Genomic DNA, 22353 nt, shown 5'->3' on the forward strand with positions numbered 1-22353 from the left:
TTCATTACTACTGAGTTGTTCGTTGCTTCTCAGTGTTTTCAGCAGAGAGGGCTAGAGGATACATTTTTAAGGGGAAAAACTTATATATTTCATTCATTCTGCTGACTAACTCAGATCTAAAATTATCCTAGGCTTCTTTAATACTTGTAATTCTTTTCATTTGTTGAAAATCTTGATTCCTAATGCCACTGACATAATTACTTTATTGAAAAATGCACCTATCATAGCTTCAAAATAGAAATATTAGCATCATTACTAACAATAAGATTAATAAATGCAATTTAATATTTAATATTTCTATGCAGTTCTACTTTGCCCTTCGATTGTATCCTATTAGGGAGGTATAATCAAAATACTTATAAGCCACTTAAAAGTATTCTCTGTGTAGTTATATCACTTCATTTGTTTCCATTTGTTTTTTAATTTTTATGGACTGTTTTATTCTTTCTACTGAACTTCTTTTTTAGAAATATGCAACATTTATGTTTCTAACATAGTTTCCAACTATATAAGGTACATTCATAGAAGCCTCATTCTCATCCCTACCCACTCCATCCCACATAGCAAATAATTTTTAGAAGGTTGAGTTTATTCTTCCATTGTTTAACTTTAAATATAAGCAATTAATGTATATCATCCCACTACTTACACAGAAGATAGCACTTCTACAAACACTATCATACACCTTGTTTATTTCCCTTATATACATGGACACTACTACTTATTAGTTTCTATTTATTTATAAGAACTTACCCACATATTTTTTTACAGCTGCCTAGCACTTCACCCTGTGTTTGTATAGTAATTTATTCAGCTAGTTAACTGACACACGAGCAGTTTCCAATCTTTTGCCACTGAAAATAATGCCATAGTTTTTTTTAAAAATACCATAATGAATAGCCTTGTGCATAGAGCTTTTTGTATTTTGCCAATATATCATGAGGACAGACTCCTACAAGTTTAGCCTTGAGGTAGATTTACTGGGTGAAAGAGTAAATACATAGGTAATGTGGCTATAGATTGCCAAATGTCCTTAATTAGAATTATATCATTTTGCCTTCCCACAAGCAGTGTATGACAATGCTATCTATCCACAGGAGTATTTTGGCGCAATGTCAGACAGTGGATAAATAAATCACAGTGGATAAATCACAGACAAGTTTCCCGTTCCCAGAAACTCTGAGTCTCATACCAGGCTTATGTGCAAATATAGTGATATATGGTAATCTTAGGTGCTTTCCAGGTGGCGCTAGGGGTAAAGAACCCACCTGCCAATGCAGGAAGATCCCCTGGAGAGCAAGGCAGTTCACTCCAGTAGCCTTGCCTGGAGAATCCCATGGACAGAGGAGCCTGCAGGGCTACAGTTCATAGTGTCGCACAGAGCCGGACACGGCTGAAGCGACTTAGCACAGCACATAATGTAATCTTTATTCGGAAGCTTAAGCCTCAGAGTCTGTCACTTACAGAGATACTTTCCAAGGCCCCAGCACTGTATTCACAGGCCCATTCTGTAATCTTTTTTCTAAAGAGGACACCCCAAATTACTAAAACATCCACCTCACAGGCTTTAGAGTCACTTTCCTAACTTTTGAATAATGGGAATGGATTTCAAGCTCTGCAACCACCTTGAGAGGAGAGATTCTTGTATTTAGTGACTGAGATAAACAAAAAGTAAAGTTTCCTTTGGCCAGAGATACCACTCCTGATTCTGATCAATTACCCACACAGGTAGTCAGCTGTCTACACAGAGGCCTCAGCTTTCCCTCTCAAGGGCAGAAACCAAACCTTAGAATATATCAGTAGTCCTAGTAGACAGCCAAAGACTGGTAAATGACATTCAGGGCGAAAAACAGATTACAGAGCAAGGTTTGGGGCGGACGGGGTGGTTTTGTTTTGTTTGGTAGGGATAAGTAGAATTTACACCAGGGGAGAGGGTATTCAAGGCAAGTGCCCCCTCAAAAAAAAAAAAAAAAAAAAACACCTTTCCATCAAAGAATGCAAAGGTCTGCGTCCTTACCTGTAAAAACAGGGTTAGTAATAAGCCCTGCTCTTGTGGAGTTTCTTTAGGATTGGGAGAGATCATTTCAAGACTTAACCCAGTCCCAGACATTCGGGAGGCCCATAAATGGAGGACAGAAAATAAAATGGGTAATTGGTTGACCCTTGACAGCAGTTAACAGGGATTCTTTGCGCATCATGCCTTATACAGCACTGGGAGGAGAAACAACCACTTTATTGACAAACACTAGATGCGGATTAAATCCGTGAAGAGTGGACGTTTCTGGCGGTTGCTTACTGATCCGTGAAACTAACTGAATGACCGATCGGTCCGGATCTTTGAGCAACTGACAGACCAGAATTGGCTGGTGAACGAGGGCCTGGATCTGGCCAACGGCAGTCCGGGGCCCCAGTGACTCAGGCTGACCGTCGGGCCCCTAGCACGGCCGTCCTCGCTGTTAATCTCGGTCCAGGCCGGCCCAGACTTCTGCCGCTAGCTGAGCAAGGAGGGGGCTGTCCCGACTCTCCACGTGCAGCCCGCGGGTGCCGCAGCCAGGCAGGGCGTGCGCGGAGGCCGCGGCCCCTTTCTCCAAGCCGGGGGCAAATCGCCCCCGTCTCCCGGCTGCAGAGCCCCGGAACAATGAGGCGCCGGGTTCTTTAAGGGAGATACCACCGCGCCGGCGGGGCAGGGGACCGCGTCTTCCCAGATGATCGCACCCAGCCCCGCGCTGCCGCCGCCTCGGCAACTGCACAGCGCGCAAATATGGCTCAGTGACTCTGACAAAAGGTGCAGCCTCCCTGCCGGCGGGGCGGACGCCAGACCTCCCAGCTCGGGCCGTGCTTCCCCGCGGGGCCCCGGAAGAGGCCCGCGTCCCTCAGGCATCCCAGCCCGGCGCGTAAGAAGATGCCCCAGGCCTTCCGTCCCAGCGAGCCCGCACACCTTCCCGCAGCTCGGTAAAGTCAGGAATGGGGGCGTAGCGGGGGAGGGGAGGGCGCCAGGCGCGCGCACTTCCCTCAGCCCGGACCTGCGGCTTAGGAACCACTGCCGGGGCCGCGGGCTCCCGCTGCGGCTAGAGGGCGACCAAGCCACAGGGCGTGGAATGGCCTCGCCGCTCCCGGCCACCCCCGCGGGGAGGGGGCACAAGTGGTGCGTTCCAGAGCGCGCAACCGCCTTCCGCGACTCCCCCCGGCTCCTGAAAGCCAAGGGAGACGGGAAGCCAGCGGAGCGCCAGGCGCGCGCCCCGCAGGACCGGCGCTCGGCGTACCGACTCGCGCTACGGAAAGCCGGAGGGGGGCGGGGCCGCGAGGCGTAAGGGGGTGTGTCCGCGCGCACCACGGGGGCGCGCGCCGGCCTCTGACTGGAGGCCGCGGCGGCGGAGGCGCGAGCTCCCCGATAATGGCGGCCTGCAGAGCCCGTGAGAGAGAGAAGCGGCGGCGGCTACCCTGAGGTAAATCTGGCCCCTCGGCTCGGCAGAGAGACCCTGCTGCAGAGCCGAGGGCCCTGCACGTGCCTCCCGCCTCAGGCGACCTGTCACTGAGCTGTCAGCGGAGTCGTCCCGGGGAAGGCCCCGCGCGCCTCAGGCCTCCGGCCCGCACCCCTCAGGCCACCGGCCCCAGCCGCGGCCTCCTCTTCTGCCTTGTGGCCTCCTCCCCAGGCCCCGGGCCTCAGCCGCCGACCCGGAGGAGTCGGGGCAGCTGCCGGACTGGCTCCTCCGGGTGAAGGGCCCTGAGAGGATCCCCTCCGGGTTTTCTCTGGAAGCCGCCGAAGAAGGGGAGGGCCTGATACTTGGCCAATGAGCGGGGCCCTGAGCCGCCGCGTCGGGCTACACCTCTGCCCGGGACTGGCCCTTCCCGGGCGCCAGCAGGTGTACAGCCGGGCCGGCCAGTGTCCGAGCGCCGGGTGCAGGCGCGAGGGCCCGGGGGGATGCCGTCCCAAGTCCCCGAGGTTCGCACGGTGTGCATCACCGCGCTGTGTTTTGACCCAGGATCTCAAAGACTTCACAAACACCCTCCTTCCCACCTATTCAGGGGGGGTATGGGGCAGCTTTCAAGGCACGAGCCACTTTGAGATGGATAGGAATTGGCGATCCACGGAGGACAGGAACGAATGTCCACTGTGTAGCTGGGGCAGAGAATTCTGTGGCAGGAAATCCAACACTCGGAAATACTGTAGGAATTTGAAGAGCGGTGTCCAGTTAGAGGAAGTGGGACTAAAAGCAATCTCAGAAGCTTTCATTTTCTTTATTAAATCTTTTCTATCGACTTAAAATGACTGGCCCCAACTTGACAGGTTCTGTTTGTCGGTCGCTTTGTGTTCCCCTAAACCGTACACTATAAAAATTGTACAATCTCAGGTAACTTTTCTTGCCCATGCTGGCATTCTACAAATGAGAATTGGTTCCTGAAGCTCATTAGAATCTTGACAGTCTTCGGAGAGTGAGGAGGCACTCTTCAAACTCTTAATTCAACACGTGAGTGTTTCCACGCAAGGCCTTTCTTTGCCCTTGTCTTTAAATGATTTAGCAAGTTGAATTCCAAAGAACTCTCTCAGAGAACCTCTTAACATGCAGGATAGTTTTCATAGGCAAAAATGACCTAGATCTAAATAGCTATTGTTGAAACAAGAACAATAACCATATTCTAAGTAGCTTCGTTTATCTGTAAAGGAATATTTTTCTCCACAGACTTTATTTTGCAAGAAATAAGGAAATAAAATTAAAATAGGAATGTGTATAGCTTGATCATTTACTTTTAAAAAAGAAAAATAACTACTCATTCTTACTTCTGTACAGTCTCAGTACCTAAACCTAAGCCAGGTGTTTGTGTTTCTAACTGTGAGTTTTACCATTTTTAGGAACTTTTATATGTATCAGTTTTCAGGGGAAGCAGGAGTTTTTATTGTTTTTTCATGATCAGTAAATAAGAATATGAACTTTTTGGTTTATGTTTAGCAGTGATGTTTTGAAGCAGTTCATGTAAGAGGTTGTCAGAGCAAGATGGCCTGGTTTCAAATCCCAGGTTCCCAGTTACTAGCTGTTTGACCTTGGGCATGTTGCTTAAACTCTGTGCTTTAGTTTCTTCATCTACAAATGAGCTATTATGCTCAGTGAAAGTGAAGTGAAAGTCGCTCAGTCGTGTCAGACTGCTTGCAACCCCATGGACTATATAGTCCATAGAATTCTCTAGGCCAGAATACTGGAGTGGGTAGCCTTTCCCTTCTCTAGGGGATCTTCCCAACTCAGGGATCAAACCCAGGTCTCCCGCATTGCAGGCGGATTCTTTACCAGCTGAGCCATGAGGGAAGCCCAAGAATACTGGAGTGGGTAGCCTTTCCCTTCTCTAGGGGATCTTCCCAACTCAGGGATCAAACCCAGGTCTCCCGCACTGCAGGCGGATTCTTTACCAACTGAGCTATCAGGGAAGCCCCATCATGCTCAGTATCTACCTCATAATATTGTTGTCAGGATTAAATGAGCTTAATATATAAAATGCTCAGGACAGTTCCCGATACATGGTAAGTATCACATTACTGTTACTATTATTAAATAGTAGTGTTACTATTATCAAAATATTTACATTTGCCCAGTGTATAGCAAATATTATTCAAGCACTGCAGACAGTGAGATAGATGATAACTACTAAATCATGCATAAGAAGAAATTGAAGCCAGTAGGTATACTTAATTTCAACAGAGCACTTTGTTCATTTTTCTAGAAACCTTGACCTTGAAGATGGTGAGTAGCCAGCCAAAGTACGATCTAATACGGGAGGTAGGCCGAGGTAGTTACGGTGTTGTATATGAAGCAGTCATCAGAAAGACTTCTGCACGGGTGGCAGTGAAGAAAATCCGATGCCATGCACCTGAAAATGTTGAACTAGCCCTGCGTGAGTTCTGGGCACTAAGCAGTATCAAGAGCCAACATCCAAATGTGATTCACTTGGAGGAATGCATCCTACAAAAAGATGGGATGGTGCAAAAGATGTCCCACGGCTCTAATTCTTCCCTTTATTTACAGGTATGTGTGGTTGAATGGGAAATAGAAATGATTTGAACATAGCATTGGTCAGCAGTAAGAGGAATGAAAGAGTCGGATGAACTTCAGCTTTTAAGTGCAGGTGTTTATATAGTTAGGAATAGATAGGGGTCTGCCAAGAACTGAGTAGACGTTTCCTCTAAAACAAGGTTTTATTTAAACCTGTGATGCAAATACCTAAAAATAACATAAGCCACCTGTTATGCCATGATACTTGCCAATCTGCATAGGAATGGGACAGCATAGGAACTAGAGAGGTGGTTGAGACTAGAGTCTAATTATTTCACTTATTTGAAATCAACTTTTTTTTGGAACAGAAGACAGAAGAAAAGGGAAAACTCTATAACCAATAGTAGTACCCGTAGGTAACTGGGCTTCTCTTTATCACTGCCATGAACTCATGTTCATGTTTTAGAAGGTTGTTTTAGATCCTCTGCAGTTTTAGAAGGTTATTTAAGATCCTAACCATGCAGTTCCATTGAATTTTCATGGAGTATGTGGCTTAGCACCTGAATGTTACTAACAACTTAACATTTGGCTTCCTACTCATTCCATACTCTGATCAGAACAGTCCTATGAGAAATGTACTCTTATTATCATCATCACAAATGAAGAAACTGAGGCTTAGAATAGATACTGAATTGATCCAGAATCACATAGCAAGTGGCAGAATTGGGAGCTAAATGTAGGACTATCTGGCAGCTAAAGTGTGTGCTCTGTAACCTCCAGATTACTCTTTTGCCTCCAGATTACTCTTTTGTAGACTTGGGGAAAGCATTAAAATAGGAAAACAGAAAATCTGGGTTTTTTTTAAGGTTGATTTCTGCCATAGATCAAAATTTCTAGTAGGTCTATACTTGAAGAGAAAATATACTTCAGACATAGCTCTAGTTAAAGGCCAGAGCAAAATTTCTTAAGTCCAGTCATTTTAGAACACGAACAACTTTCCACGAGTGTGTCTAAATTCAGAATTTACCATCAGGGTACAAAAGTCTGTTTTAAAACAGCAAAAACTTTTGTTCTAGGAACAACAAAACAAACACATTATTCTGTGTAATTAAAAACCTGCAAGTTTCATTGTATGGTGAAAAAATATCAGCCTTGAGAACCTAATTTTACTGCAAGCTATGCCCTAAAGTTTTCTCTCTTAAGATAGGGAATATAAACATAGCTATTTAGTCTTTATTTGTTTTACTTTGTATTCTTCTAAAAGTGCTTATTAGATAAGTTACAATGATAAAAAAAATCAGAAACATTCTTACCACATTCCACATAAAAGTGACTAGAACCTTGTTGGACTTTGCATTGAATTTTGGAGACTAAAATGCATAATTGAACTATAAATGCAAGGATATTTAAACATATGGCTTAATGCTGATGGTATCCTTGAGTCCAGATGGAGCAACTGTTATAATAACTAGGTATTAGCTAGCTAATCTTTCAAGGCTGTAAGATGTAAAGCCTTGATTCAGTCATTTTTTTTTAAATGTAAAGTACCTTTTTGTTTAGTAATATATTTTAATCTCTTTAAAGCCTGATAGACCTGTGTTTGACTTATGGCATTTTTTGCTAGCTTTATGACCTTGGATAAATAACCCATTTTTTCCCAGCATCTGTGTCTTCAAACGTAAGGAATAATAATTTCTACCTTCCATGGGACTTGTCAAAATAAGAGGTGATGCAGACACAGTACTTGGCACATAGGAAGGACTCAGTCGTAAGCAACTCTAATAAAATTATATTTTCTACAGATTTATTTAGTTAACCAGACATTCACCAACACATTAGCAAGTGCCTTCTCTAAATTTACACTAGTAAAGACAACCAATATTTACATGTGGTAAAACCAAACAAATCTATATTGTGATGACAGAATCTCTGCATATGGTCTTCACTATTCTCTACATTATTTTTCCTCCATGTATTTCTAGATACCTTTCTTGTTCTCAATTGGAATCATTCAGTCAGTTCCTGATAGCTAAAAACCTCACCTAGAAGAAATGTAAAACAAACAGTTAACAGAGGACACATCTTATGCATAGGAACTTTATGGCCAATATGTATCCTTATCATGAGTGTCATGAATGACAAGTATGGGATGGTGTAGGCGCATGTAGTAGGCAACCTGACATAATCCTGAGGTTCAGGAATTCTGAACTGTTTCAACCGAAACTTGCAAGGTAAAGAGGAATTAGCCAGGTGAGTGAGTGAGAAAACTTCCCAGGCAGAAAGAACTGTACATACAAATGTCTAGAAGCAAAAGGCACGAAACATTCTAAGAACTGAAAGAAGATAATAAGACTGCAGTGTACAAGGAGAGTTGTTTTAGGTGAGACTAGAAAAATCAGCAGGGTGAGAGTGCACAGGCTCCCACAGCCGATGTTAAAGAGCTTAGACTGTCGCCTAAGAGAACAGGGAAGCTGTTAAAGGACTTTAGGCAAGACAGCCAATGGCTGATGCCCTCTGCACATGACAGTAAGCAGATTGGGCTCTGTATTTCTGTAACTCTCAACCAGGGGCCCTCAAACTATAGCCCTCAGCCTGTTTTTGTATGGCCTGGAAACTAAAAATAGTTTTTACATTTTTTAAGAGTTTTTTTTTTTTAAAGAAGAAGGATATGGAACAGAGACCTTATGTGGCTTGTCAAGCCTAAAATATCTACTATCTGGCTTTACTCTAAACCATTATTTGAATGCTGGAACTCTGCATTGCTCAAAGCTATTTAGGAATTTTGTTTTTGAGAATGAAAAGAGGACATGATGGAAGAGTGATGATGCTCATCTTTAATCTGAGCATATTTAGTAACAGTGCACCTGGTAAATAATTGTGAGATCTGAACCTTTCTGTTCTTTCATTTTCTGTCTCAGTGGCAAACATATGGAACAGAGAAAATGTGTGCAAAGAAGACTTCCGTAGGCCATTGCAATTATGGCTGCCATGGGGGAGGCAGCATGGAGACGTGGTCTTTGCCTCTGCCCACCGAAAAGACGAAATACTAGTAGATTTATAGCAGCTCACTCACTCCTCAACAACTCTTCACCTTCCCTAATGAGTTTCTGTTCAGCCTGTGAACCTGAAAAGGACACCATAGGACAAATGCTTTCAAAGCACTGTAATTTAAAATGACAGTTCATGTTCAGTGAAGTAATTGAGATTCTTGAATTTCAGGTAGTAGGAGAGTTATAATTAGATAATGATATAAGTAAAACTGTGCTTTATTCTAGATTTTCAGCTTGTGTCAAATATACAAGCTTAGTTTTGAATTTTTATATCAAAATGCATATGTGATTTTTATAAATTGATTTTTAGAAGCCGTCTATTGATAGAGATAGCCACCATATTTGCATTCTGCTTATAGAAGTTTTTGCAATAATGATGTCAGTCTTTAGTTTCATCAGTGACTACAGGAGCACTTTATTTCTGTAGCAACTGGTTATTCCTTCATAATTTTCTCTTAGTTTCACAGATTATGTTGATAATGTAAGTGCAATAAGCGAGAAGTAGATTTCAGGGAGTTTTATGGAATAGAATGTCCTAATTGATGTTTATACCCCAGCTGGCAATCTCCCAGGTCTAGGTGCTGAAACTTTGATCTTTTCAGGAAGCTATTAGCTATCCAGTTAGAATTCAGCTCCATTGACACATGCAGCAAATGTACAGGCGGTTGGACACATCTCAAAATATAACTATTTTTTATTAAGTTTTCACCTCTTGACTTAGAAATTTGGTGTATTTTTGTTAGGGACAAAGTGACAGTTTGCAGTACTAAAGTTTATTTTATTTTATTTTTTTTAGTACTAAAGTTTAAAATAAATGCACATATGAAAGCACTGAACAAATAAAGTATTCATGGAATTTCCAATTAAAATTAGAGACTAACTCAACCAGTGACTCTTTCTCTATCACTGAATTATATAAACTGTGCAGATGATTATAATCTGTTTTTTTCTTTCTTACAGCTTGTAGAGACTTCACTAAAAGGAGAAATTGCCTTTGATCCCAGAAGCGCCTATTACTTGTGGTTCGTGATGGATTTTTGTGATGGAGGAGATATGAATGAGTATCTGTTGTCCAGGAAACCCAATCGTAAAACTAACACCAGCTTCATGCTTCAGCTGAGCAGTGCCCTGGCTTTCTTGCATAAAAACCAGATCATCCATCGAGATCTGAAGCCTGATAACATCCTGATTTCTCAAAGCAGGTTGGATACCAGTGACTTGGAACCTACCCTGAAAGTGGCTGATTTTGGTCTTAGTAAAGTTTGTTCAGCATCTGGGCAGAATCCAGAAGAACCTGTCAGCGTAAACAAGTGTTTCCTTTCTACAGCTTGTGGAACAGATTTCTACATGGCTCCTGAAGTGTGGGAGGGACATTATACAGCAAAAGCTGACATCTTTGCTCTGGGGATTATCATCTGGGCAATGCTGGAAAGGATCACCTTCATAGACACAGAGACAAAGAAGGAACTCTTGGGGAGTTATGTAAAACAAGGAACTGAGATTGTGCCTGTTGGGGAGGCACTTCTGGAAAATCCCAAGATGGAACTTCTCATTCCTGTGAAGAAAAAGTCTATGAATGGGCGAATGAAACAACTGATTAAGGAAATGCTGGCTGCAAACCCTCAGGATCGTCCAGATGCTTTTGAACTAGAACTCAGATTAGTACAAATTGCATTTAAAGATAGCAGCTGGGAAACGTGACACATATATTATTTGCAAATATCTTGGATGATATGCTGCTTCTGTTTTAACAGTGATGCAACATAATGTGGCTGAAACAGAATATAAAAAGCTAAACTCCACCTTTTAAGGGTTTAGATTTTATTGTGGGATTTTTTTTTTTCCTCATTTTTCTTAAGTCCAAGCTGGCCATTCTATTAATATGTTTTAAAAGTGTATTACCAATGTGGATGTAAATTTTTTTAAATGACCATTGGTAGAAGTTTGGCAGGAAAATTCTCTATAAGAGCCAAGAAAAGAAGAGTCCAGTTTTCTGGAAATATGTCTCAAGTATTTTAGACATTCCTTGTCAGTATTAGGAATTTCCATGGAAAAAAAGGTTTGCATGCTGGTAATGCAACCTTTGAAGCTTTGTAAAGGAAACATATATGTATATATTTATGTATATGTAAGTATGTGAATGTGTGCATTTTGCATTCCATATAAAAAAAAATGCCACTTCTGTTTAAATTATTTGATGTAGGTTTGGATTTTTGAGATTTGCTGGTGAAATCAGTGATGAAAAATAAAAGAACTTTCCCTCTTCCTACCCTGTCCCTCCCTCTAATGAAATCATACTAAGTTTTTATTTTTATAATGTTATACAGCTTTTTTTAAGACATCATTTTGGAGAGTCCAAAATTATCTGGCTAAACGTAAGTGAAAGTAAGTGATCCAAAGCTGCTGAAGTTTGTTTGAGCTCTCCAGTGCCCTATAGCTGCAGGAGTTGAATTAGCCATGCAATCGTGTGGTACAGGTTAGCAAGGACATTGATGATTTAGTCATACCTTCTTTAGGTAACCAAGCATTCAATTAACCAATTAAACCACTGCATTGGGACATGACTGCACTTGAGCATCTGCAATCTAATGTAAGTCTGAACACAGGATTCTTCTGTTTCTGAAAACTTTGCTGTATATAAACTATAGTAATTGATATATATTAACTTTTTATTTTCAAGACTTTGTCTAAGCCTCAGTGTAAAGCTGAAGAAACCAAATGAGTTCTACCCTCACATTGCCTGCTCTAATATGGTCTCCTGTTTAATCACTGGAATTCCTTTCATTTTAGCACTAATGCTGTTTTCTCTTGTCTAATTTGACACAGTAATGGTAGTGATGTGGTTGTATTCAGTGTTGACCACCTTTTTCTAAGGTGGGAGGTGATACCTATACAGTTTGGCAAATGGGTAAAATACTGTGGCATCAGTTATGTCTTTCAAATAGAAAGGTTATCAGTTTTATACAATCACTTGGTATGGTCTATGTGAAGAACCAATAGACCATTATTATTCTTGAAGTCAGTCTGGTTTTTAACCCCATATGATTGTCTCCAGTTTTTTTTTTTTCCCTGTAAATGCAGATAGTTCAAATCTAAAGGAAGAAAGTTTTCCTAAAACAGATCATTAGCCTTTAAGGTTGTTAATACTTTAAGACCATTTGTATATAGGTTAATCTTTATAAAGCACTAGAATCTTTGGTCAAAAGTAAAAAAAAAAAATGTTTAAAGATATTAGAATATTGAAATCATTGATAGTTCACATAGTCTCCTCAGTTTTTTTGAACTTCCACAACTTTTGGAATATTCCTACCATAATTTTTTCCTTATTTAAAATGTGTTCAGGGGACTATAAAAGGTGAAAAAGCACAAAAAATTGGAGTACAAAAAATTTCCGAACTATGCATTACTTGGTGTGAAGTTTAAAATTTAGACTGGAAGGTTTTGCTAAAACCTCTTGAATGAAAAAAAAAATGTACATTTAACATTACTTCCAAGCTAATAATTATAAGAATTATTTTCAAAATTGGAGGTAGAAATACACTGGAACTTCATGATAATTGACCCTCCGGATCACCAAATTAGTAGAACACAGATCTGGCCAAGTAGATTGAGTTACTGGAAATAAAAAAGCATTACAATGTCTTATCAATAACATGGCACTTCAGCAGAGATTCATGATGACTTAGGTGATGGTATGCCAATGCTTCATTTGCTCTTCAAATAGCTACATGTCACGGTTTCCTAAGTAGATAGCATTTGGTCCCACCTCATTTAAAATAGTTAACAATTATAATTTATTTTGAAAACTATTTTAATTTACCTGTGAAGTGGAATTATTCCTTTCATTGGTGGTAAGGATATGAGGTGATCAGGAAGTTTCTTCTGAAATTTTCTTAAGTCCTTGTATTCTAAATAGCCTATGATACCAAGAAAAATGATAGTAAGTTCTTTGTCTTCATTCTTTCAGTCAGGAGGTATTTATTAAGTACCTACTGTGTGCTCAGCACTAAAGATCAGTTGAAAAAATGACAATTTAAAAATGGCATGTAGCCATGGGCTTTTCCAGCAAGGAGTAAGAAATAAAGTGAAACTTGGAAATTCCTGGATATTGCTTAGAGGAAAAATGAAAGCAAGAGTTTGTGCACAGTGCCTTGCCCATAATAGGTACTCAATAAACAATTGTTCCTCATAGAGTCTCTTGCCATGGTTTATAGTGTTTTATGAAATTTGTCTTAATTGAAAAAAGACCAAATATTTCAAATAAGCTTATAGGCAGCTGTGGCCAGTTAAAATAATGGGATTGTACAGTTAGTTCCTAGAATGTTATTTTGCACTAGTTATCACTTAGAAGGATGGGGTTCCTGTAGTTTTTTGGTGCTAAGGGATACTTTGTCATTATGATAAAGTAAGTGTTAAGTGTCAGATAAATAGCACACTGAATAGTTCTTTCTGCTGGTCTGTTTTTTCCTCTTTGTTGTTGTTGTTGTTGTTTTTAACTGTAAAATGTTTATCAATCAAACTATTGTAGCAGCTACAAATAATTCACCAGCATGACAAAATGGTCAAAAAATAAGTCATCAGCACTTCAAAAACAAAAGCAACTTTTGAAATTTTCTTTTAAAATTGTCAAATATATTTTATGAAGAATTTATAAAAGGGGGAAATGATTGTAATTTATTGTTCATGACTGTTTTTTTTGTTTTTTTTTTTTAATAAAGTGAGTTTCAACAAAAAAAACCCTGGAAATTACATTGCTGCTTTGGTGGCTCTGTGAGTAGAATGCTTTACTTCATAGATATAAAATACGGCATATAAAATTTGAAGCAATATTTTTTTAGCCTTATCTATTAAATGAAACTTTCTATAATAGAAGCAGTTACTGAGGAAAAGATGACTGAATTATAGGAGTTTCTTTCAATATTTCAAGGTCTCTAAAATTTTAAAGCTTGCTGTATTAGAAGAACATGGATTGCCTGAAATAAATGATTTTTTTTTTTCATTTTTCTATCTCATTCAGCTGAGGATGCATCTCAGACTCAGAATGAAGTGTAGTAAATATACTGAGCGAATGTAATTTTTCAATCTTTTAAGTTGAATATATGGTTTATTTTCTATATAAAAAGACATCTGAGCCATTCTTTTCTTTTACAGGTTCTATAATGTATGTCTTCTCCAAAATAAAGTACAGATGATGCAGTGTACTTAATCGTCCAATGGAATAGCAGAGGGAAAATGAGAGACAGAAAACATTAATTCTACATGTGACCTAGTGATGAGTAGGAAAGTAGGAGTCAAAATTGTGGCTGCTTCTAACTCTACCACCTCCTGGTATAGCCTTTGCAGGCAGATAATTTTTGCGCTATGTTTAGAGTTTTGGGATTTTTTTAAACTATTTGCTAGCCATTTCCTTTGCAGTTTACAATGCGTTTTCACATAGTTTTTACATATCTTTTCAAATGGGGGCTAATTTCTTGAAAAATTAAAAACAACTTAACACCAGTTAGGAAAGTCAAGGTTTTACCTAACACAGGGTTTTTCGTGCCTAATCTCTGACGCTGACTCAGTTTTCTCTGACAAAGCTTTATCTTTCTTACTGAAGTAAAGACCTTAGGTTGTTTTGGTCTTTTCTTAAAATTCAAATGTTGCTCTCTTAGTCGACCAATCATTGGTGTCCTCTCAAAGTGCAGTGTAATGATAGACAGTTGGCTTGTGGTTTGATAGTAACTCCCACTAGAGAAAAACCTAACAGCCACACCTCTTGGAGGCCACACCTCTTGGAGGGCAAAGTGCCTCTTTTAAAGGCAGCACTTTCCCTTTTGCAGTTGTCATTGGTTAGAAGGGAACTGTTGTTTTTTTTTTTTTAAATTGCCCGGGCTTGAGATGTCACTCTTTCATTTCCTGTTCAGCCCTGGTATTTCAAGCTTAGCTTGTTCTGAGCAGAAGTTAGGCAACTTAATATTGCTGAAGGCATCGTGGTCTCACCGCAGAAGCGCAGGCTTTGCTGTAGCAGGTCTCATATTGAATGCTAGTATTCACGAATATCTACACAATAATGTGTGACCTTGGGCAAGTAACTTCATTCTAAACCTGTGTTCCCATATCTGTAAAATAGAGGTGATAATACTTACATTTCAGAGTTTTGTAAGGGTCAGAGATAATATGCCTGGCACATTAAACTCTCAGTTGGTAGCCATAGCTAGTACTGTGTTCTGATTTTGATGATACAATGAATGAATGGTTATATTCCCTCTGAGCCAGTCTTAAGTGGTAACTTTTATTCTTGTCCCTTTTCGGGAGAATCTGATGAAGGCACTACATCCTCTCTTTGGGAAAATGCTTGTAATTTCGGGGGATTTATAGATGCTTACATGGACCCCAAGTTAAGGGAGCCTGAGCTATAGGCTCCACTGAGTACCTCTATGTTATTTCTCCTGGGTTGAAAGTGGGACATATGTGAGGAGACTTCTAGGGTGCATGAACTACTTTGTTTCTTGACCTGAGTGCTGATTAGACAGGGTATGTTTACTTTGTGAAAATTCATCAAGCTGGACTTAGAATTTTCACACTCTTCTCCAGTGATTTATACTAAAGTGTATAAATAAGTTGCTCAGTTATGTCCAACTCTTTTCGACCCCATGGACTGTAGCCTGCCAGGCTCCTCTGTCTGTGGAATTCAACAAGCAAGGATACTGGAGTGGGTTGCCATTTTCTTCTCCAGGGCATCTTCCCAACCCAGGGATCAAACCCAGGTCTCCTGCATTGGCAGGTGGATTCTTTACTGTCTGAGCCACAGGGAAAGTCAAGTAAAGATGTTTTGTAAATAAATATGCATTGGAGCTGGAAACTATCATGACAGCTTTGGTCAGAGACAGAGAGGGAAAAGACACAGACTTGGAAATCAGACACTACCTTTCTGTTACTAGCCGTATGTCTTTCATGAGTTCCCTAACCTCTCAAATCTATAGCTTCCCACATGTATTAAACAGAGATGATAAGTGACTCAGAACACCTCAAAGATGAAATGAGATATTGCACGCAGAAATGCACAGCAGAATCAACAAATGATTGCTTCCCATTCTCTTTGGAAGACTCAGGGAGTGACTCTGAGCTGCTTTTACTGCTAATTTACACCCCTAATAGCAAGTTTTGTTCATTTTTTATTTAATTTAGCTTATTTTTCTACAATATTTGAAAAGTATCTATATTCCATGACTATAATGTTCTGTCCTGCCTGCCTCTTTGCCTTTATACCTTCCAGAGGTATGAAAAGTGAAAGTGTTAGTTGCTCAATCATGTCTGACTTTTTGCACCCCCATGGACTGTAGCCCACCAGGCTCCTCTGTCCATGGAATTCTCCAGGCAAGAATACTGGAGTGGGTAGCCATTTCCTTCTCCAGGGGATCTTCCTGACCCAGGCGTCGAACCTGGGCCTCCTGCGTTGCAGGTAGATTCTTTACCATCTGAGCCAAATTAATTAATTAATTATTTTTGACTGTGTTGGGTCTTCTTTGCTGCACATGGGCTTTTCTCTAGTTGTGGTGAGCAAACTTCTTCATTGCTATGTGCAAACTTCTCATTGCAGTGTCTTCTCTTGTTGCAGAGCACAGGCTTTAGGCCTTGAGTTTCAGTAGTTATAGCATGTGGGCTCAGAAGTTGTGGCATACAGGCTTAGTTGTTCCATGGCACATGGAATCTTCCTGGACCAGGGATTGAACCCATGTTCCCTGCATTGGCAGGGGGATTCTTAACCACTGGACCACCAAGGAAGCCCATAGATATAGTTCTCAACTAACAATCTCCTTAGCCCAGTTTTCTTCCCTCTTTCTTTTTGTGGATAACATGATTAATAACAAGTCAGAATGTCTTCTCTCTCTGACATGGAGAACCATACCTAGAAATTTGGAGAGTGCTCATAAGTACCAAATCCAAGAATACCATGCCATTTTGGGTATAAGGCAGGGAGAATGTGAGTTAATCAGTATGGTTTGAGACGTGATGGTAAAATCACAGCTGCAAGGGGGCAAGGGAAAAACATGGCAATAGGGGCTAAAACTCCAATAATAAAAATACACTATAGTGGTTCTCAACTCCAGCCACATATTAGAATATTTAACCTAGGGAGGTTAAAAAAACCCAAAATGATAATTTCTTCTGGCCATTATGGAGTGACAGGGCCTAGATTACTTTTCCTGCTTCAAACAGCTAAAATGTCAGACACTGCACAACTGACAGTGCAGGACACTAATCCCTGGGAGAAAGGAATTGAATTAGGAGCCCTGTGATTGCCCCAACTCACTTCCGGTAGAGACTCTTCAGGCTGCTATACAGGGAAGCGACACCTAAACCAAGTCCAGCAATCTCTTGAGTTGAGGAGGCAGCATTTAGAGTTCAGGGAGGCCATGCCAATTAGAATTCATGGGAGAGAGACAGCTGAACAGAGAAAGAACTTCAGACACCTGCGGAGAGCTTTTTCAAGACATTGGCTGGGCACCCATCAGTACATCCTTGTGAGGAAGCTACCTGAGAGCAAGAAGAATGAAAGGATCAGGCAGAATAACCTTCCCAGCTCACAAGACCATAGATGATCGCTGCTCCTATCAGTCAGAGTGGAGAGCTCCCCTAATACATCACAGGAGTACATCCATCAGGGACCAAGGCCAAATTAGTCCTAGGCGAAAGGGTATTCTGGATCTAACAAAGCTTAAAAGTATGTCTTGAATGGGTGATATTTTTTTTTTCCCTAGGAAACTTCATAAAATTCCAGTCCTCAATAATGTGAAGTTCCAACCATACAATTAAAAAGTATTAGGCAGGGCTTCTTTTTTTTTTTCCAAACAGGAAAACAGTATTTAACACTTTAACAAAATGCAAAATAAAAGTAACCAAGTTACAAAACATAAATTCCTTTGATTGAATAATCACACCACTATGTTATCTTCCAATGGCTACAAACATCATCCCTTCAAAGTGAAGTCAGACTGTTTCCCTCATATGAAGACATCATGCGAAAACCATCACATAGTCCCCTGCTCAGCGAAACTGCTGACAACCCATAGGAGACAGAGCTGTCAGGGAGGAAAAGGGGGAACAGGTTGGTCTGAAGTGAAAAGGGAGACTCTACACATGCAGAACAGGTCAGGTGGTGGGGGGGCTCTCTGCTGGGTCACTATGGTAGGAATCATACCCCTGTACATGCTACATGAGGCTGAGGACCTTGGTACTAGGCAGGGCTTCCTTGGTGGTCCAGTGATTAAGAATCCACCTTACAAGACAGGAGACACAGGTTCAATCCCCGGTAGGGGAAGATCCCACATACCTCAGAACAACTAAGCCCACGTGTCACAACTCCTGAGCCTGTGCTCTGTAACAAGAGAAGCCCGTGCACCGCAGCTAGAGAGCAGCCTCTGCTCGCCACAACTAGAGAAAGCCTACACGAAGCAATGAAGACCCAGCGCAGCCAAAGATAAATAAATAAACAATGGTGGTAAACAAGTGTAAAAAAAGCATTAGGCATGTAAAACAGGAACCAGTGTAAGCGGACCTCAGAAGTAACACAGATAGGGTAGTATACAAGGATTTCAAATATACTTTGTGTGTATATTTGAAGGCAGAAGGACGCATGAGCATGCGAAGGAGAGAAGGAATGGAATACATATGTTTGAAAATGAACGTTGAAAGATATAGTTACGGAGATTAAGAAATACACAGAAATTAGACATTATAATTGATTAGCAACCTTGAAGACACATCAACATAAGGTAAACAAAAAGAAACAGCGAGAAAAAAAAACTGAAAACAAAACAAAATGCACACAGCATTGGTGAGGCATGAGACATCAAATGGCCCAAGTAATAATGTAATTGGGGTTCCAGAAGAAGAGAAACTTTGGGGGATGATGGGTATATTTGTGGTCTTTGTACATACATCAGAATTCACCAAACTATATACTTAAACATATTTTATTTTACACCAGTAAAGTCATTTAAATTTTTAAAAAAACTGATGCCTAGGGTCCATCTCATATTAAGTGAGAATTTCAGGAGGTAGGGCCCTCCCACTAGTATTTTTAAAATATTAGTGATCCTAATGCCTTTTCCGTTTTAGCAGACAGGGTTCCTGAACCTGATGAGAGATGTGGTGGGCTCTCAGTCCCTCCGCTCTAGTCCTATCAGTACCAGTGACTAGAGGAGGACACTTGGTCCTTCCATTCCTTCCCAAAGGAATGTCCATGTGTGGAGGCTACAGTGGTCTGTGGAGAACATGCATTCTTTTCTTTTTTTTAATAATTATTTGTTTATTTTTGGCGGTGCTGGGTCTTCGTGCTACATGGGCTTTTCTCGTAGCTCAGTTGGTAAAGAATCTGCCTGCAATGCAGGAGACCTGGGTTCGATTCCTGGGTCAGGAAGATCCCCTGGAGAAGGAAATGACAGCCCACTCCAGGATTCTTTCCTGAAGAATCCCATGGACAGAGGGGCCTGGCGGGCTACACTGCATGGGGTCACAAGAGTCGGACACGACTTGGCGACTATACCACCAACACCAGCGAGTGGGGGCTACTCTTTGTTGCAGTGCGCAGGCTTCCATTGCCATGGCTCCCCCTGTTGCAGAGCACAACTCTAGGATGTGTCGCCTTCAGTAGTTGAGGTGCGTGAGCTCAATAGTTGTAGTCCCCAGGCTCTAGAGAACAGGTTCAGTAGTTGTGGTCTGGGCTTAATTGCTCTGCGAAATGTGGGATCTTCCTGGACCAGGGGTCAAATCAGTGTCTCCTGCATTGGCAGGCAGATTCTTTACCACTGAGCCACCAGAGACGCCCTGAAGAAACTTTCTTTAAGGTAACTCACTCCCCTGTCTTTCAACCCTTTAAGCCATTTCACTGCCCTTGAGACTTAAAAAGCAAAGTGCTTGTCTCCCTACTGGGACAAGTGAAGTTGCAGGCCCCTAGAACAGAAAGCTCTATTGCCCCCCTTGAAATGGCACAAGGAAAATTGTCTCTCAAGAAAATTAGTCCTCCTGTGTGCCAGGCACTTTGTTAGATACTTTAAAAAGCTGTTTTATTTATGGGAATCCTCTCCCAGTTTACAGACGAGATGTAGGAAACAGTGACTCACTATATGAGAGAGAATAGTAATAACCCTTAAAACGAATCAGGCGGTTACAATGAGCCAGGCTCTGCTTTAAGTTGCTTCACAGGCAACTTATGATTGTCACATATGATCAGTCATGTGATTGACACATATGATCTCCCACAACCCTGCAACATAGGTACTATTCTTTACCAAAATAGAGGCACAGAGAGGGTAGGTCACCCGCCCAAAGTCCACAGTTAAGGATCTGATGCCAATCAACTAATGATGAGTACAGTTAGTTCAGACCCAGGTTACCTTGACCTGACAGCCATGATCTTAATCACTACTGTACACTGTACAAACTGAGGAAGCCCATAATTGAGGAGAGATCATGGAGATGCTGAGATGGACCATTGCTGGGACTGTGTGTCAGGAAAAAAAGGTTAGATGAATATAATGAGATCAGTTTATGAGGGGTCTTTGAAGACAGAAGAATATGACCTTATGATCAAAGCTAAAAAACTAATGTCTTGGCACTTCCTTGATGGCCCAGTGGTTAAGAGTCCACCTTGTAATGCAGGAGACATGGATTTGAGCCCTGGCTGGGGAACTGTGATCCCACACACCACAGAACAACTAAGCCCACATGCTCTGGAGCCTACCCATCAGAACTGGAGATTCTATGCACTACAACTAGAGAGTCTGTGCACTGCAACAAAAGATCTTGCATGATCCAACTAAGATTGGACCCAGACAAATAAATAGTTTTTTAAAAACTTCAATTCAGTCGCTCAGTCATGTCCAACTCTTTGCGACCCCATGAACCACAGCACGCCAGGCCTCCCTGTCCATCACCAACTCCCGGAGTTTACCCAAATTCATGTCCATTGAGTCGGTGATGCCATCCAACCATCTCATCCTCTGTTGTCCCCTTCTCCTCCTGCCCTCAATCTTTCCCAGCATCAGGGTCTTTTCAAATGAGTCAGCTCTTTGCATCAGTTGGCCAAAGTGTTGGAGTTTCAGCTTCAACATCAGTCCTTCCAATGAATACCCAGGACTGATATCCTTTAGGATGGACTGGTTGGATCTCCTTGCAGTCCAAGGGACTCTCAAGAGTCTTCTCCAACACCGTAGTTCAAAAGCATCAATTCTTCGGCTCTCAGCTTTCTTCCTAGTCCAACACTAGTTTAAAAAAATAGTCATTTTATTCCACCTCGCCACACTACAACATGCAGAGGTTCTTAATATAGAATCCGTGGATGGACAGTGGAGAATCTCAACCACCCCTGAAACTTTAGTGTATCAGTGTACATGTTTGTGGGGACAGGGTCTAGAGCTCTCATTGGATTTTTAAAGAACTCCATGTCTTTTAGAGATTCCTAGCAAAGATTCTGGAGGGCGAATACCAATGTCTTAAGTTCCTGTTCAGCCTCAGCGTTGATGTAACCTTGGGTAAAACTCAGCCTGTGTTTCGTCATGTGTAAAATGGGGATAGTAATGTCTACCTCTCTAGGTTAGCTGTGCAAGTTAAATGATATACTGACATTATAATTCACAATATATATGTCATATATATAAACTTCTGTATAAAACATATATAAAACTTCTATATAAAACATACTGTATAAAACTCATAACGTTAAAATGCATAAAAGACTATAAAATGTCAGAAAACAAATGTGAGTTACGATGAAAACCACTTTGTAACTTTTTTTTTTTAACAATACAGTGAATTGGGTACCTGAGTAACCCTCCTGATGAAAACTTTAAAATATTGCATAAAGGGGTACTTAAAAATTGACCTTTAGGTGTTGCTGAGCTGCTATGAAAGCAAGTGAGTGAAATCACTCAGTCGTGTTTGACTCTTTGCAACCCCATGGACTGTAGCCCACCAGGCTCCTCTGTCCATAGGAGTTTCCAGGCAAGGGTACTGGAGTGGGTTGCCATTTCCTTCTCCAGGGGATCTTCCCGACACAGGGATCAAACCCGGGTCTTCCACGTTGCAGACGGACGCTTTACCATCTGAGCCACCAGGGAAGCCAGGAATATGCCCAGCCTCCAAATGAAGTGAAACTGGGAACTGTGGAGAGTGGGGAAGTAAATGCCCAAATTGTCCTTAACCCTCAGGATGCCTGTCAAACCCTGGAGAAAATAATGTCCTCCTTTCCTATCTGGAAAAGATATATGGGAGACAGGAAGTAACTCCAAGGGCCCTCCCAGATGGAATTCTAACAGGCAATCCTGCACTGCGGACAG

The 22353-nt window shown here is 41.3% G+C and overlaps 1 protein-coding gene across 2 annotated transcripts; it reads left to right on the forward strand.

Moving 5' to 3' along the window:
- The first annotated feature begins 2199 nt into the window (after positions 1 to 2199).
- On the forward strand, positions 2200 to 13854 carry PDIK1L (PDLIM1 interacting kinase 1 like). Of its 2 annotated transcripts, none has more exons than XM_043445624.1 (3): positions 2200 to 2952; positions 5713 to 6014; positions 9992 to 13854. In XM_043445624.1, exons 1-3 carry the CDS (start codon positions 2706 to 2708, stop codon positions 10730 to 10732), a joined length of 1290 nt encoding a protein of 429 aa, XP_043301559.1. In that variant the 5' UTR covers positions 2200 to 2705; the 3' UTR covers positions 10733 to 13854. The 2 variants fall into 2 exon arrangements, with proteins under 2 accessions (XP_043301559.1, XP_043301560.1); XM_043445625.1 differs by lacking the exon at positions 2200 to 2952 and adding an exon at positions 3101 to 3446.
- The last annotated feature ends 8499 nt before the right edge of the window (positions 13855 to 22353 follow it).

Source organism: Cervus canadensis, chromosome 24, assembly GCF_019320065.1.
Source record: "Cervus canadensis isolate Bull #8, Minnesota chromosome 24, ASM1932006v1, whole genome shotgun sequence".
In the NCBI taxonomy this organism is placed as follows: domain Eukaryota; kingdom Metazoa; phylum Chordata; class Mammalia; order Artiodactyla; family Cervidae; genus Cervus; species Cervus canadensis.